Source organism: Micrasema longulum, unplaced genomic scaffold, assembly GCF_059751315.1.
Source record: "Micrasema longulum isolate JH-2025_06_02 unplaced genomic scaffold, ASM5975131v1 h1tg000196l, whole genome shotgun sequence".
Classification (NCBI taxonomy): Eukaryota; Metazoa; Arthropoda; class Insecta; order Trichoptera; family Brachycentridae; genus Micrasema; species Micrasema longulum.
Genome location: NW_028277401.1, coordinates 200,682 through 219,442, shown reverse-complemented (window position 1 = coordinate 219,442; position 18,761 = coordinate 200,682). Strand labels below are relative to the sequence as shown.

At 33.3% G+C, this 18,761-nt stretch overlaps 1 protein-coding gene across 8 annotated transcripts in view; it reads right to left on the bottom strand.

Annotated features, from left to right (window-relative positions):
* Positions 1–18,761, bottom strand: part of sm (heterogeneous nuclear ribonucleoprotein L) — a 117,614-nt gene that overhangs the window by 26,828 nt on the left and 72,025 nt on the right. For all 8 annotated transcript variants that reach the window (XM_088243208.1, XM_088243206.1, XM_088243210.1 and 5 more), the window contains exon 4: positions 15,497–15,583. In XM_088243208.1, coding sequence (XP_088099334.1) covers positions 15,497–15,583 — 87 coding nt within the window. The remainder of the gene's footprint in view (positions 1–15,496; positions 15,584–18,761) is intronic.

Sequence of the window (18,761 nt, the reverse complement as noted above, 5' to 3'; positions counted from 1 at the left end):
AAACGACTTATTATGCTAACATATTACAACAGAGATGAAGAGCATTTTAGAGAAGGTAATATAAAAGTCTAGGCAGATCCCTACTGTAGATACAGGGCTTATGACCTGTCATTGGGTGGTTAAGTGGCCACTTTACGCACGGTGTAAAGATTTTATAAGCCCCGTAGATGCCTAGACTTCTATATTACCTTCTCTAAAATGTTCTTCATCTCTGTTGTAATATGTTAATATTAACAGTTCCCCGGGGAGTTAAATCCAGTCTTTGTCTACGAAAATCTGGACAAACTCAAAATATTGACTTATTATGCTTCAATGCGTATTTATGGCATGCTGAATAAGTTCCGATTATTCAACTCTTGTATAATGTCAGTACTCCTATATGGGTGCGAATCTTGGTACCTTACCAATGCTCGAAACACCAAACTTCCTAGTTTTGAGATTAAGTGTTGAGGATAATATTATGCATAAGGCGGTTCCATTTGATAATCAACGTTGAAGTCCGAGAATGTACTTCTCTGGCTCTGACTTCAACGTTGATTATCGAAAATGCTCTTCATCTCTGTTGTAATATGTTAGCATAATAAGTCGTTTTTTGTCATCTCCAACTTGGGCTCTCTGTCCAACAGGAGTGATTTTTCTTTTTGATTGGCGTTCATTGTACAAAATGCCGGCGGCCTCCGTGGTGTATTAGTTAGATGCTTGACTAGCACATGGAAAGTTCCGGGTTTGATTCCCGGTGAGAACACAGAAATTAAAATGTGATTAAAGAGTTGAACAATTGGCATGTCGTTTTGACCGAGTTCCAGACAACACGCATCATTTTGAAAGTTCCTCCAGCAGTTTCAAGGCGGGCTGCGAGCCGTTTGTGCATCCCATCAAGTTATTTTGACTCCAAAGTATTTAAAGTTGTCCTCGATCCTCTGCCCATTATTAAGGAGAGGCTGATGAGGTTCAAGAGAACAGGATTTGTTGCACATAATGTGAGTATTTTTAGTATTAATATTATGATTGCAGTTCCAATTATTAAAATACACCAATAACCATGCACATGGTGGTGAGCATAATCTACATAATAATAAATAATCCATGATTTTGTCAAATTTGTTTTATAAACAAACGCCACTGTGTGGAACTGAACTAAAAAAACAGGAAATTATTTTCCTAAAAGACAAAAAATATAATTTATTTCACACAATTAAAAAAGGAAGCGTAATTAATTGGCGGACCGGTTTTTGCCCGCGGGCCGGAGTTTGAAGACCAACGATTTAATAGAATCTCAAATCCACGGGGAATTCGAGCCATATTTAATTTTATCCATTAAATGCCAAGTATTTACTGCATGTAAATAATATTATTTATTATTTCTGATAAAAATGCTAAATAATTTTTATTGCAAGTGGGTACTCAAATATTCTAAATTTTCTTACAAAAATACTACCGAAACATTTTTTTGTCCCAGGGCGGATAAGAATATAGTTTTGTGTGAGAAATATTATATGTTAACTTAAGTTGTGTCCGTTTTTTCCCAAATTTAAAAATGAGCACAAAATGTTTAAAAAAAAAACAATTAAGGTTTATACGTCATTCTAAAGAAAATTTCCTGCTTCATAAGATGTTGTGTTTACTTTTACTTCATTTGTATATATTATTTTATTTGATATCAAACCTTCAAAATTATTCAATTCGTCAAGTATACGAAAATGAGCATTTTCGATACCTCCTTCTGTTCCCGTTCAATCGAGGGAATAAAACTGCCAAAGCTGCTCGGGATGTTTGCGCAGTGAAAGGTGAAGAAGCTTTGAATTATCGACTATTTTTTTTGTAAAATATTCAAAGAGAATACATTATTGACTATTTTGATGTATTATTTTTCCTCTTGTTCTTCATGTAAAAAAAAGACACAACTTATGTTGATACCTGATACTGGAGCCCTCGGTACATAACGATGTACCCACCCCAAAGCTCTATGATAAAGCATTGGTAGTGTATCTTCCTGATCACTCGCGAGAATTTATCTTCAAATATGACGTCGTGATAAAGGTATGTCACTTCAATGCGTAGTTTTTTGTACCGTGGCGTACGCGTCCCCTTGATACATATCAATGTACCTATCCAAAACTTGAAGATAGAGCGTCGGTAGTGTATCTTCCTAATCGTTTGGGAGAACTAATCTTCAACTATACCGTCAAGGTGAAGGTATGTAGTATATAGGTTGTTGAGGGTTGGAGCTCCTACCCCATTTGGAGGTAGGCACGAGGTTGGTGTTCCAATGTGTATTTATAACATGGCGAATACGAAACTTTTATAAAACACGAGAGTAATGGCGATGATAAGTTGAGTTGACTGCGTGATTGGGTTGAGATGACTTGACTGGTCTGGACAGTTTGGGCAGACTTACTTGGGCTGACTGATGCTGAGAAAATACGGGAATACGTGTTAATGAAGAAAAGTCAGACCGCGTTTTACTCATTCTAAAATTATGACACTCAACTCATACTCAACGCAAATTTAGTCATTCTTTAACCGCCAGCCGGGTTATGACGTGACTTTGACATTTCATTCGATACCAAAAGAAAAGAAAAATGACTGTCCTGAAAGCGTGCAAAAACTGCCCGGATAAAAGGAAAAAGACTTTTCATTGTTATGTAGGTACTTGTTAATGATTGAATTCCAAAACTAAAAAAAAAACATATTCAAATATTGAATTTAATTAGGTACTTGTTTATGGTTGAATTCCAAAACATAAAATAGTTAATTTTTAAATTTAGAATTCTTTTTGCAAATGTCAAACTCTGCGTTACTTACCAACAGTGGTGCATTTTGTGTAAAAATCAGTTTTTTTTAAATGTATTGAATGTCAGCTAAAAGTATTAAACCGTTACTAAAAATCCATTAAAATCAAGTTATTATGTAGAAATTAGGAAATTGTACGGCAATTAATCAATTTAGTATCCATTAAACATAATTTATGTTTGTAAACGTTAAAATACAAACTTTTTTAATGTACAGAAAACAACATGCTCCGATTTTTGGAATATGCATTTTAGTCGAATGCAACCCTGGAGGCTCGATGAAAAACACATTTTCGCTCCTAACTTCTTTTCCGATAAACATGTTGAAGATATTATTATTCACAAACCTAAGTCACGTGAATTGGATTATTTTGCAAAAAACCGCAAGTAAATCGGTTCGGTAGTTATCGAGTCTAAAGGACAAACTTTCATACATTCATTTATACATATATATAGATGACAGGGTTTATGAATGATGATGATGATATTCGGCTTCGTAAACTGTAAAGTTCTAGCGGTTTCGAAATTAGCTCATCAATTGTAAAAACGGAACCTGTTGAAAAATAGATCTTTCGAGAGATTTCGTCATAATAATGTTCCCGGGCATTGTTAAAGCTTGCCGCGGTAATATTTTTTATCCTCCTAGCGAGTTTTAAGATTAGCCTGTTTTTTTTTATCGAAAAAGCGTCGGTCATAAATCAAGCGGGTGACACCCCTGTCCGCACCGGTGAGATACACACTAACTGGAAGCGGAGCGGTTTCACGTGTACTAGGGTTGAATAAATTCAACGTCTTCAAATCTACGAATAAAAAATTAAAAACATATGTGAAGTCCACCTCGTGGTGTAATGGTGAGCGCGTTTGCCTGCCACGAAAGAGGTCTCGGGTTCGATTCCCGACATGGTTGATATGAAATAATAATTTAATAAAAAAAAATATTTTTTACCCTTGAAAATAGACGCACTGTATCTGAATTATGATATTTACATAAATTATTAAATAATAAAGTAGACTCTTTTAACCTACTCTCCAAAATCAATTTTCATGTCCCCTTTCGCGTGACAAGAAATAAGTATTTGTTCCATTTGCCAGTCTGTAGCACTAACTATGCACAACACTCTTTCCTCTATCGTTCTTGCTCTAACTCTAATGCTTTTTTTCATCTATTGATATATTTTACATGCCCCTTAATTCATTTAAAAATAAATTAAGACTCATTATTTCTGGCTGCGATACGATCCCACTTCTTATTTAATGATGCTCACACTTACACACACCTGAACACTTACTTCTACACTAATACACATAAACACACCCTTTTGTTGTAACACAATTTAATAATATGTGTGATTCTTATTTGGAAACTTTGCTGGTCTGTCTTTAAACTGTATTTTTTTTTAATGTTACTATATCATTGTCGACTGTTTGTTCCTTTAAAATAAATAAACAAATAAAAAAGGTGTTTGAACACCAGAATATTTCATAGTCCCTGGACTGGTACCTGAAGCGTAAAACTTACTCCATGTAATAAAAATTATAAATATACGCTGCGATTGGTGTACCAATGCAGTGCCCTATGCACCATTAGTGCGTAAAGGGAATGATGATGAATAGTTAATAAGGGAATGACACATATATGTATATACCAGTGTCCATTACCCATATCTGTGCGAGTACTGTGTTCGCCACAACTAAAGCTTCGTACTCATACAAAATAAATTATTATATTTGTATTTATCATTAATCCTCCATTGATTTAGTTTATTTTAAATGGAGAAATTAATGAAACGTTGTTTCTATCTTACAATATAATATGTAGTTTCAATGAAATTAGTTTAATTTCATTGAAATACATTTGAAACTTGCTTGAAATTATATCATTTAGAATGATGACAGGAATTAAATCTGAAGGAAACAAACCAGCCAAACGAATTAACAGTCAAAATTGGCTTTAATTTGTGCTAATAATTTTTGCATCACAACAAGCCAGTTGCTAAATTACAATGGCCGCACTTATCGATAATAAACGACGCGATGAAAATTTCTCCCCGCGATTGTTTATCGTTTTAGCGATTCGACTAAAATTTGTCGATCAAGGATTATTATATTCTTTAAGATTGCCACGCTTTAACCTGATGCGTGGGAACACCTAACATGGAATGTCATCATTAAAAATATTTACGTTTTGCGTATTTAAATATTATTCGGCACGGTTAAATTATTATATTAATTTAAGATGGAAAATACAAAAAAAATATGAGTTAAGTAAAAACGGAAAACTGACACTCCATTGGCGTTTAATTTGACAACAGATTTCACATTTAGCAACAGAATATAATATCTTTAATCTATGGCTTTTGGCAACGTGACCGCGATAAATTAATATTGTTCCACTATGATCGTTCAAGTTGAATAAGGATTTTTAAACGACGTCTATAAACATCTGTGAACGGGAAGCCGTACATTTGTGGATTATACCACAGAACACCGAGGATTGAGAAAAATAACATTTTATTTTTAGTGTTTTCGCCCGGAATCGAACCCGGAACCGTGTTTGAGTCTAGCGTCTTAGCCGTTACACCACAGAGGCCGCCTGGTTATCAACTTACTCAATCTGAATTGGTGCCACCTTTTCGTGAAAAACGTCCAGAGTGCGACAGTAAATTAATTCTTAAAAGGCTGTGCTACAAAATCCTTTTACACGCGGTGATGTGACATCGTGTTACCTCGAGTAAAAGACAGAGTATTCCGAGGTTCAGACATTTGAAAAAAAGAGACACAGTGTTAAATAATTCCTATTCCATAATTAAGGGCATTGGTAGCAAAGATAGCAACCCCTAAAAAACATTTTATTGGTTATAATGTCATTCTGTAGTTTATCAACTTTATTTTTATAAAAATCAGGAGTTGAGTTGCAAATGTAGTTTAAAATCATACTTCTGATGGTTTGAAAATAGTGTTTGGAAGCAAACATACTAATATCTATCAGCCATTTTATTCGATCAATGACAGGCTTGAGATTTAAATTTTCAAAATGGCTTGCCATACAAATATTAAGAAAGTTTTTTGAATTCGTGTTTTTTTAAAGCTTATTTATTTTAAAGCATCTTCAAAGTTAAGTTTAGTGAAAATAAAATTTCTAACATAAAGACTCTTTTTGGCATTAGTGCAGCAGTTTTTGTTATTTTTCTCAAAAACACCAAAACGGGAGTTTGCTATCTTTGCTTCCAATGCCCTCAATTTATAAAAAATATAATATTATTAAGGCCTGTTATAGCAAAATAAATTGAAAATCATAAATTGAAAAATATAGATTATACAAACATCACTCTGTCAGATTTAAAATTTACACTAAAAATGTATTATGTAACTTAGTAGACATTATAATAATAAATATGTACATCTCCCCCCCTCCTCCTTATCCTCTCTTCAAGCATTTTTGTCCTTATCCCGCCCAATTTACAGTAACTTAATGTTCTTAAAATTAATATTTAAAAAATCTTTGATTATTGAGTACATGAAAATAACATTTTTATATGTATAAATTGTATGTATTTATTTGATATGTAATATATATTTTCTTTACTAACTTTGTATACTATGTGAAAATCTGTTATTAGTTCTGAGTTTATACACTATATCTGTTTGTTTACTAAAAATATGTATGTAGAACTGTTGATTTCCCTAATAAAATAAAATAAAATAAAATAAATACGCCGGTTGTCTGACTAGCGTGCACTTCCGCCTACTGCCAATAACTGACTGATTGAACGAATTTATTTTGTTTTTTGTCTATTTCACACAAACACACTGGCCACAGAACAGCGTCTCTATCTTCCTTGTTATAAGTCATATTCTCGTACTCTTTCTTATATATTCAAACAGATTTATTGTAGTATTTTCACCTCTCTCATTCGTATCCTTCGCATAGTAAGGATAAATATATTTTGCGCTAAGATCTTGCATATTTGTACAAATTTTTCTTTCCAAACCAGATGTGAAAATGTCAACTTGAAGATCATTTAAATAAATAAGAGAGATATATCACGTCTTATATCCTATGGAGACTCGTGTCATCATAGCCAGACAAGAGTTTTAAAAAAAAATTGAAAATGTCAAAGAAGTTTTTTTGTCGCAGACAAACGCGATCAAAATAAAATATTATGTAGCTTAAAAAATATATGTAAGCTAACTGAGCAAAATCTATTATTTTTTAGTGCCATTACAATAAAACTAATAAGCAAATCACAGTCCCCTTGATATTTTTGATGTAATCAATTATTCCTTAGCGTCGCGCATTCGCCGACACAAACTATGCCATCATCGTAAATTCGACGAATTAGCGACTGACGTTTTTGGCAACCCTGTTGACCGAAATGACTGAGACGCAGCATGCAGATATAATTAATGAGCGTAAATATTAGGGAAATTTAAATTTCGAAGATAAAAAAACTCATTTACCTACGCGACATGTTGCGAAGCTACGCAGAAAGAAAACTTATTTAAACAGCAATGTTTCGAGCGTGTCTAAATGTTTGTAGACGGGCTTTATTCCTCCCAAGATCTTAATTGAATGCGACAGAGAGGAAAATACCTTTTTGAGAAGGGAATATGGAATTAACATATTACAACAGAGATGAAGAACGTTTAAGAGAAGGTAATTTATTTATTTATTTATTTATTAACGGACATTGTCCATGTATACAATTTATAAGGTTTAAATATTACAATAAAAGAATAGTTTAAAACATTTAAAGAAAAAAGAAAGAAGCATTGACAAACATAAGGGACATCGAGACAAGATCTGGACTATTTATTTAGTGCTCGTTTAAATCGTTGTAAACTTAAACCAAAAAAGTCCAGATCCTGTCTTGAGTTAACAATACGACAAAGGCGGGTCATTGGAGAATTTAGGCCATAGTTTGTTCTATGCTGATCGATGAACAGTACTTCATTGTTTCTCAATCTACGAGTCGGAATATTGAATTTTACTTGTCCCAGATTACTGGATAGAACATCGATTATACCATTTAGTATGCCGAACATATGGAAGAAGGTAATATAGAAGTCCAGGCATCTACAGGGCTTATGACCTGTCAATGGCTGGTTTAAGTGGCCACTTTACACACTGTGTAACATTCACCATTCTGCCTATATTTGAACATCTATATTCCTTCAATTCTTTCATCTGTTGATGTTTGTGAAGTTAAAGAGCTGAAACCTTTATTTATGCGGGTGAGATTCATCTAATTGAATTATTTCACCTATGGGAATATGGAAGTAAAGGCATTTACAGGGCAAATGACCTATCATTGGCCACTTCGCATGAGTGTAATATTCACAATTTTGCCTACTTGTCAACATTTATACGCCCAGAGGGCTTTTACAAAACAGGTACAAAATAACAAATGTTTATCGCAGGAGGCTAAACTAGCAGTTCACAACGGAGTTCTAGTGCCAACTCTAATGTATTGGAGCGAAGTATGGAATCGGAAAAATTATGATGAAAGTAGGTTGAATGCTGTCGAAATTCGATCCCTCAGGCGAATGTGTGGTAAAATGAATGATAGGTGCACAAATGTCGAGATCCGTGAAGTGTGTGAGGCTGAGACATGCATTATCGACAGAATCAAAAAAGGGGTGCTGCGTTGGTTTGGACATGTAGAGCGAATGGACAGTGAAAGAACGGCTAAAAGGATCTACGATGCAAATGTTGATGGATGCAGAAAACGAGGAAGACCGAGAAAGGCATGGCACGATCAAGTCCATCAAATACTTGAAGATGGACATGTAAAAAGTAGGAATAATCGGCGTGCGTGCATAAGAAGATGTATGAATGTAGAGGAAGCGAGGTCTGTATGCCAAGATGTTATGGCGTTCTATCCTCTCTGTCTACCCCTACGGAGAAACGGCGTGATGGTTTGTTTGTTTGTTTGGTACAAAATGACTATTCAAGCGTTTCATTAATAAATTTAATATTAGTTTTTTTTTTATTTTTTTTTATTTTTTATTTATTAATAAAACATATAAGACATGAATATCATGATATTATATTCCCAGGAGTTGTACGAGAAAACTCATTTGGGACGGTACATAAAAAAAATAGTACATTTCTTGTAACAATACATAGTATACATTTAAACAATAAAAAATTTAACAAATTTTAACAATCTATGAACTTAATATTAAAAAAGGAAAGAAAACATTTGAACAATCTGTGAACTTAATATTAAAGAAGAAAATAAAAACATTCAAACAATCTGTGAACTTAATATTAAAAAAGAAAAGAAAAACATTTAAACATTCTGTGAAATTAATATTAAAAAAGAAAATAAAAACATTTAAACATTCTGTGAACTTAATATTAAAAAAAGAAAAGAAAAACATTTAAACCTAAAACACAATATATAGACTATTCACAGAAACTGAGCTAAAAACTATCACTTTCAAAAAGATTCAAGAAATAGGTCTTCATTTCTGGTCTTTGAGATTTACCACTCGACATTTCATTTTTAAGGTCATCAGGCAGTTTATTAAATTGTATACGACCAATGTATTCCAGAGACCTTTTGCCGAACTTCGTGGAACAAAATTTAGAAATGTGAAGATTTTTTGCATGTCGTGTATTATAGTTGTGAATTTCATGATTAAATGTAAGTTTTAAATTTGTGTGAGCAGAAAAGTTTATGATGTTTGAAATAGTGTTAGTGATGTCATACAGTGCCATTACCTTGAAAGGAAGTATTTTTGTGTTACGATAAATATCCTTGACATGGGAATCCCATTTCAAACCAAGAATGCTTCTCAGAGCTCGGTTTTGAAGAACTTGAATCTCAGAAATCTGGTTTTTGTTAGCGAAACCCCAAATACAGCATAAATAGGATAGGTGAGAATGTATCATAGCGTAATAGACGGCAAACAAAACAGAGTGAGGAAGCAGACCACGAAGTCTATGCAAAACGCCAGTTACGGGTACTATTTTTGATTTAACATGTTCATATTGGTATTTCCATGAAAGTTGAGAGTCAATATATAGTCCTAAGTATTTAGTAACATTGGTCTTTTCAATATAGCCAGTTCCTAGAGAAATATTAATTTTCAAATCCTGTTTATTTATTTAATTTAATAACGGACTTATTCAGTCCACTTAACAATGGTTAATACATTTCTTTATAATATGTCGGCCTCGTGGTGTAATGCTTAGCGTGGTTGCCTACCATGCAAGAGGTCTCAGGTTCGATTCCCGACATTGTTGATATGAAATATTTATTTAAGGCGGTGTTTTCACACTAGTATATTTTATAGTACCTAGACGAACGTATTCTGATGGGACGTTAAAATTTATCTTCAATTTTATCTACAAAGTAAAATGAAGTTTTCTGTATGAAAAATATAATATGTTTACATTTTCTCGAATTCATTCATTAGACGTACCTGTAGAAATTATAATGGACTCAGTATTGATGTAGACATTTTGAACTGCACGTTGCATTTGTACAGAAAATTTCTACATGGGGTCGATTATTTGGGATAGTTGCTGAATCTTGAGTGGTTTGTGCTATGTATATGTGCCGCATGTAATGTGTATGTTTGTGTATGTTTTATATGTGCGTTCATGTGTGTGCGTGGATGGCTCGGAGTGTACATTCGGTATTTTCATTTATTTTAATTTATTACCTCCATGGAAAACTCAAATGTTAACAATTATTCTTTTCTCACTTGAAATTCTTATTTATTTATTTTTTTTGTCACATTTAATGTTTATTACATTTATTTATTCATGCATTTCATAATATATAAATATGTACATTTTTTTGTTCGCTTTGCCTAGCTGCGTGAAACAGTACTGATTTTCTTGTTGTTTTACTATAGAATGTTTTGTTATTTAAACTTTCTACTGAATAGCTGTATAATTTTTAGGTTATTTTTTTAAATATAAATCTTGTATAATTTTTGGTTTAATTTTTTTTTATAAATCTTGGGTATAAGGAAATTCATGATTTAAAAAAAAAAAATATTAAGCCAAATATGTTAATATTATAAATGTTTGTGAAAGGCAGATTTGCCGTTTATGTTAATAAAATAAAATATCTTTTGCATAATTTATGAAAACTTCATTGGTCTTTATATGTTAAAAAATTGTTGTTTTTGACACTTATTATGTATGACTGTATGTTTTCTGAATAAAATAAAATATATATATTTTTTTAAATAAAGCAGCTCCCATATATTTTTTTATTTTATTTTTAAATTGAGTCAACCATGCCGGGAATCGAACTCGAGATCTCTTGCATGGCAGGCGAACGCGATGAGCACTACACCACGGGACCGACGAAACGAAAAATATCACGTAAATTACTGCTTCAAATATAAAAGATTATTTCAGTCGGGAAACTGGTGCATATTTCCCAAACTGTCAAGGCGCTTGTCATTTTGTTCGCGCGGCGATTTAGAGAGCTGTAAAAACGCTGATTTCCTCACGAGGTTAGTAAAAATATGAATTTCCACTTCTCTACGATGACAGAGGAATCCCACGTATGCACAGCGATGATTGATCGCATTAAATAAAGTAAACACAATTTTTCTAGAAACAAAATAACACACACAGTATTCATGTTTTTGTAGCTTTTTCTTGATATACGTGGGTCATCCACAAAATAATGTTACGTAGGATCGAAAAATGTTTTCTAATTTTTTTCTATTAGCGTACTATTTAACAAAGCAAAAATATATTTTATTTTTTTTGTGCGTTATTTACAAAGATATGATTTTTTAAAGTTACATTTATCAAATACCGCGCCAAATGACTGTAATCAGTGTGTCACTTTTCAGTAGTGACGTCATGAAACGGTTGGCGTTCTTACTTTCACTGACCTGACAAGAATCTATGGAATATTGCCTTGATCACTTCATTTAGTTGATCGTAATTTGCTTATTTCTATGTTATGGTTGTTTTTACGAACGTTTCGATTTAGAAAAACCTAGAAAGTTGACGTAATCTCTGATTAAAATGTCAAATAATACAAATTATACTCTTTTTTTTTTCTATGGTCAAAACGTTCCTTACAAGGTGCGGGGGCTTTAAAGCGGAAACTGGAAATACTACGCGTAGATATAAGGAGTGACGTCATTATTTACGATTTTAAATGAATACTATTTTTAACATTTTTTATTTATTTTTGCGTGCGTTTTTGAGATATTTCATCCTAGTCCAAAATTGTTTAATATTCACGTGTACACGAAAACATTTTTAAAATTTGATTCCGGGTTGGGCTGGAATTCCTCATTCACAATCAAATCAATAAACTTTCACAGGACTCAGAGTCCAATAGTGTTTAATTACTCTATACGTGATGTACGTGGTTTTTTTATACCAAATTATACTTTATCAGTCATATTAATGGCATTAATCAGGTGGACACCCAGAATAATAAAGTGGAGACCAAACAAAAGAAGTGTTGGAAGGCCACAGAAAAGATGGGTCGACGACATTGCCTCTATTGCCGGTAAAACGTGGATGATGAAAGCGGGTGATAGGAAGGAATGGAGACCTTTGGAAGAGGCCGCCATCCGCCACCCAGCAGTGGAGAGAATAAGGCTGAAGAAGAAGAAGAAGAATAGCATTGATGATAAAAATATTCCTTATTATTAAAAGGCTACAAAATATATCATAGAAAAAAAATGATATCTGGAGTTTGAATCAAGGAGAGTGAATAATAAATAATTAAACAATGTTTGAGTATGTCCAAATGCTCGCAGACTGGCTGGATTTCCTCCTTAGGGAGTTGTTCATTTAAATTTGAATGTTACACAGTGCGTAAAGTGGCCACTTAAACCAGCCAATGACAGGTCATAAGCCTTGTAAATGCCTAGGCTTCCATATTCCCTTCACAAAAACGTTTTCCCTCTGTTAAAATAAATTCAAATATGAACAACTCCCTAGGGAGGAAACCCAGCCAGTCTGCAAGCATTTGGACATACTCAAACATTGTTGAATTACTACCTGGCAAAAGAAGAAGTATAAAAATTGGAAAATTGTTTTCAGGCGTTGCCAGGTGATTTGGTTCAGCCGGATGAATCTCACCCACGTGATAAAGGTTTCAGCTCTTTTACCTCACAAAAGTCAACAGATGGAAGAATTGAGGAAATGTGGATGTTCAAACATGAGCAGAATGGTGAATGTTACACAGTGTGTAAAGTGGCCACTAAAACCAGTCAATGACAGGTCATAAGCCCTGTAAATGCCTAGGCTTCCATAATCCCTTCTCAAATAATATAATAATATCTCTTCATAATCAGGCTCAATATCAGGACCAGTTTGCTACATAATGCAGGTAAATAGTCTTCCCAATGTTATCGAAAAATGTACCAAATACATATTTGCTGACGACACTTGCATCTTGTGCGCTGACAAAGATATTACACATGTTGAGAAAAATATTCAATCGGACTTAAACAATATCATGAAATGGGCTCACGATAATGGGATAATACTGAACATAAATAAAACAAAAGTGATGCTTATTCATTCTACGCATACAAGTAAACAAAACAAAATACTTAATGTTAAAGGTCACGATTATGAATGTCTCCATTTAAAAAAATCACCTTGTGCCTGTCAAACGATAGAAATGGTCAAACAATATACATATCTAGGCTTAACTATCGAAAATAATTTTCATTGGAAATTACATGTAGAAAGTGTTTGCCAAAAACTAAAAGCGGTACTTATAAAATTTAATTATTTGAAATTCTGTGTTCCGCGGGCCACCTTGTACTGTTTATACCATGCGCTGGTTGAGTCAATTATATCGTATGGAGTGAGTTGTTACGGGCTAACATTTACAACGTATACAAATAGGATAAAAAATTACAAATTAGATTCCTTAAAATGTTAGCAAGTAAAACCAACTTAATAACTCAAAATGACTACGAAAATCTTTTCCCGATGTGTAAAGTTTTGACGGTACAGAATATGATATACTATCGCCTGGTAACAGAGGACTTCATGGATTTCTATAAAACGCCAATATCACATAAGCATGAAACGCGCCAAAAAGCGAGAGGAAACTTCATAGAAAGAAGAGCCATAAATGCGTATGGAGAGAGGACCAGGGCGTATATACTCCCTCGCATAGTAAAGAGACTCCCGGACGAAATAAAAAATAGTGATATGAATAAAAACAAAGTAAAATTGGTTTTAAAAATCTTTTTCTTAAATTCTAAGTTTATTCTATAAAAAAAAAAAAAAAAATATAAAAAAATGGGGAAACCAAACAATCTAAAACAGTGTCAAAAAAGTGTTTGTTTATTATTTTTTATATATTTCGTTTTCAAAAAAGACTTGATTAACTTGTATTTAATTTTTTTTTTTTTAACTTTTATTTTATTGATATTTTTAAGATTTTTTTAAAAAAATATTTCATGTAAACATTTATTATATTATGTTACAAAAATGTTTAAAGAGAGAAATCCCTGCAAAAAAACTGCTTCTGCAGTTTGGCGGGAATTTAAAAAAAAAAATTGTTTTGAATTTAAAAAAGAAAAAATTAATAAAAAAAAAAAAATAATAATAAAAAAAAAAAAAAACGTTTTCCCTCGGTTGAAATAAATTAAAAATAAATAATTAGTTTCATATTTTCGTTTTGTTTAATCAACAAAAATCTTCCGATGTGTAAATTTATAATCTTAAATATTTTATTTAGGAATTTTTATAGATTCGCATTTAGACTGGGCTAGTCAAATCGCCAATTTAATAACAAAAGTAAAAAAGGTTGAATTTTTTTCAAATTATTTTTTTTTGTGGAGTCCGAGAAATTCAGATTACATAAAAAAAATGATTAGGATTTTTTAACCATGTGTAATGTTTCTCTGAAGATTCGGGGTCTGACCTGAAACACCGTGTATATGTCGAGGGACATCGAAGTATCAATTTTAAATGGCAACAATAATCAATAAAAATAGGAATCAAACTTATTATCATTTTTTTTTTTTATGATCATTTTATGTTTATAAATAAAATTACAAATTACAACAGAACTTATCGATATTCTTTAAATACATAAAATAAAATCGAGACAGACCTATTTTCATTATTTAGTTTAAAAGACACAAAAATAAAAATATGACAGAATTTTTAATTTTATTTATTTAATGAATCAAACGGCAAAGCAAAAGAACATACTCGTATCTATCGAGCCATGACCGCCAAAACATATCAACCGACAAAAGCAGCATTTTACTTCTTAAGGTATACTCCTTAATAATCCAAAAGAAAAAATATTTTCCTGAAAAATATTGTTTTTGTCGGTTACGATGTTTTGGCGATAATGACTCGCCATAATCTTGAAATATCGGAATCTAATTGCAACAGAACACACACCTAGGTATTATTGTTTAAACAATGTAATCAATTTGTGACAAAACTATTTTATTATTTTTTTAATTAAGTAATTAACAAGATAACATACATTGTTTAACTAGTGAATTTATTTTATAAATAATCGATAGTAACGAAAAAAATTCACATATTTTAAACCGTTGTATTTCCTATGAAACGGTGTCAAAACATTGCGTCTTAAAAATATGAAAAAAATTGTAATTTTTTAGCAGTATAATTTTATTGGAGATGCTAAACATAACTGCGTCCGAAAATCAACCAACGCTTTTTAAAAAAATATTAATAATTTTAAAAAGTTACTTACTGTATGGCTGAGGCCTTCCTCCAGTAAACTGAGGAGACTGGAGTAGAGGAACGGATCTTTGCTGATTGGGAAGGCTGTCTTCCTCAACTGAAAACGAGAATAAAAAAAAAACAATAATTAAAAAATGCGTAAAATGGACGAAATTCCAAAAAACATCATCAACGGAGAGACTAGAATCAAGAGGGATTATTTTCGTATTAATAAGGATCCTTTAGTTGCATTCTTGAAGATCACACCTGCGTGAAAAATTTCAACGCTTATCAGTTCATGGTTTACCTCTTCGTTCTAATTCTCAAGGCACTCCTCTTAATACCCATCCACAATTCCTCTTTCTTCTCTAACTCATATAGTGTCCATGCGGCTCGACTGTGGAATCATCTCCCATCCACCATCAAAGATGTTACTACATTATCTCTGTTTAAATCACGTCTGAAGAAACATCTCCTTTCTCTTCCTTAATCTCTCCTCCTTTCCTTTTTCCTTTTTCCTATTTTTTCCTTTCTCCCATTGAGTAATAGTTTTGATTTAAGGTAAAACAAATACATTTGTTTCTATTTTTATATATTTTTAGCTTTTTAATCTCTTTTTTTTATTGAATATGTTCTGTAAATTGAATTATAAAAATAAAACTTTTATTTTATTGGTTGGTTGGAAGAAATTGCCATTTGGCAATAAACCCGCCAATGTACAAAAAGTTAAAAAAAATAAAAAATAGATAGAGTAATAATATTTTTCTAACTAACTAACCATCACGCCATTTCCCCGGAGGGGTAGGCAGAGAGGATAGAACGCCACACCACTCTGTCCTGGCACACTTCCTTTGCTTCCTTCACATTCATACATCTTCTCATGCACGCACGTCGATTATTCCGACTTTTCACATGACCACTTTCAAGAATTTGTTGTACTTGATCATGCCATGTCTTTCTTGGCCTTCCTCGACTTCTACAACCAGACACATTCGCATCATAAATCTTTTTAGCCGTTCTTTCATCATTCATTCGCTCCACATGACCGGACCATCGCAAAAGACCTTTCTTAATTTTGTCGATAATGCTTAACTCAGCCTTGCATTCTGCTCTAATTTCGACATTAGGGCACCTATCATACATTGTTTTTCCGCACATTCGCCTGAGGGATCGCATTTCAACAGCATTCAGTCTACTTTCGTCCCTTTTTTTCCAACTCCATGCTTCGCTTCCATACATTAGGGTTGGTACCAGAACTCCATTATGAACTGCTAATTTAGCCTCTTGCGATAGACACTTATTTGCTACGACAGACTTTAAGGCACCATTAACTCTGTTACCGGCACTAACCCTCCTTTCAATATCCTTGTCCATATTTCCATCTCTAGTAAACATACTACCCAGATATACAAATTCTTCGACCTGTTTCAAACTATCTCCATTTACTACAATCTTACATTCAGTCATAGTTACATTTCTTTCAAAGACCATGACGTTCGACTTTTGCACATTCATTAGCAAATCACTCTCCTTGCACACTTCGTAAACCTTTGTAACCAAGGATTGCAGTTCCTCTTCGCTGTCAGCTAGGAGGACTGCGTCATCGGCGTACAGTATAATAATAATATTTTTCAAATAATCAAAACATCATGGGAAGACAGGAACGAAGAACGAGTGACGGGAATGTGATGCAAAAATTACGATTCCCACTCAGGTCTCTTTTAAAAGGGGTAAACTATTATTCAAGAGCGTGCATATTCGATAGTGATGGACCCTTAAATCAACATGTTGAATGAATCTGCTAAATATTGGAAAACATCAACTCGTGGTTCATCAACAAAACACATGTATATGAAGTGATAATGAAGAGGAGAGGATTTAGTAAAGAAATAAGGAATTTCCTCTCCATTTGCTTTGAAATATCCAGAAATCGAGATGCATAAAAGAAAAAGCTGAAAAGAAGAACTTTAGTACTTATGATCCATCTAATTCCTGGGAAATGCGAAGTCATTGTGAGTCTATGTTTCATATTCACACTGTTCATAAATAAATTATTCATATGTAGAAAGGAAGTAGGAGGCCGTCATAATTCTGTTCAAGATATTTAAACATTCAGGTTTCTCGTAAGAACGGAAAATGATATTTAAAAGTAAGCTTAGAAAAAATAAAAATTCGGATCAACCGGTTAGCTGTTCTAAATTAAAACCAATGAAAAACATATGACTTACTATTTTTGATCCTTTATTATACCCATTGCTCACAAATATTAGGTTAAAACTAAGGCAATTATTACAAAACCTTTACAGAAATCAACCAAATAACAATAATAAAAACTGAATATGGTAATCAGGTTAAGAAAGTGGTAAAAATAAGGATAAAATTGCAAGAAACAATATCATGGTAAAAATGCGATACATTGTATAAAATTCTACACCTTTTTGGCTTTATTTTTATAATATTTGACACCAGGTTTGAAAGTAGAACAGCCACGGTCTGCCTTACCAAGCAAACCGAGGAAGACTCACCTTAGAGGAAGAGCGGACGTTACGTCGCCAATTCTATCTCTCTCGGCCCAATAATACGGGTGACGCACGTCGGGGCAGGTCCCGAAAGATAGAGGACTCCGTAGTCTGGCCCTGCACACACAAAGACAAACACACTCCAATTTATCGATGGACATCGCCCCCTACAACCGGCGTATAGCCCCAAACCACAGCCGGTCAGACCCGGCCTGATCAGCTGCGATCTCCGAACGTGCACAAAACGACAGTCTCCAGTTCCTTTGCAATGCGGTTATGCCAATGGTTAGCACACTTCATCATGCCAATTCTGTGCATCTCATTAGTTTGAGTATCTTTTGAATGCGAGAAGCTGTCCAGTGTACTTTCTTCCGGAAAACATCAAGGGTTCGGTCGTTTACCTAATCGCTGTCAGGAGTCACCACATTTAGAACATCATCGTAGACTACAAGACCGGTCAATATTTTATCAATATCAGCTTCGATACAAACATTTTTCTAAAAAATATATTGGAAAAATTTACATAAAAGTAAATTGAAATCGGCCGAAGATGGATATTCATTACTCAAAAGAAGTCTAGATGTTATATTTTAGACGACTGCGAGAGTTTTTGGTACTGATTCGGCGATTCCATGGCCCAATGGCTTTGGGAGAGCAACAGCAATGGTGAGAGTAATAATCCCAGAAAGAAGTAAGTCCGCTCTGTCCAGATTCTCGCATTCACCGAGGAGCTGGGGCGCGTGACGCGCGGTTGTAAGACGATCCATCGCTTCAAAG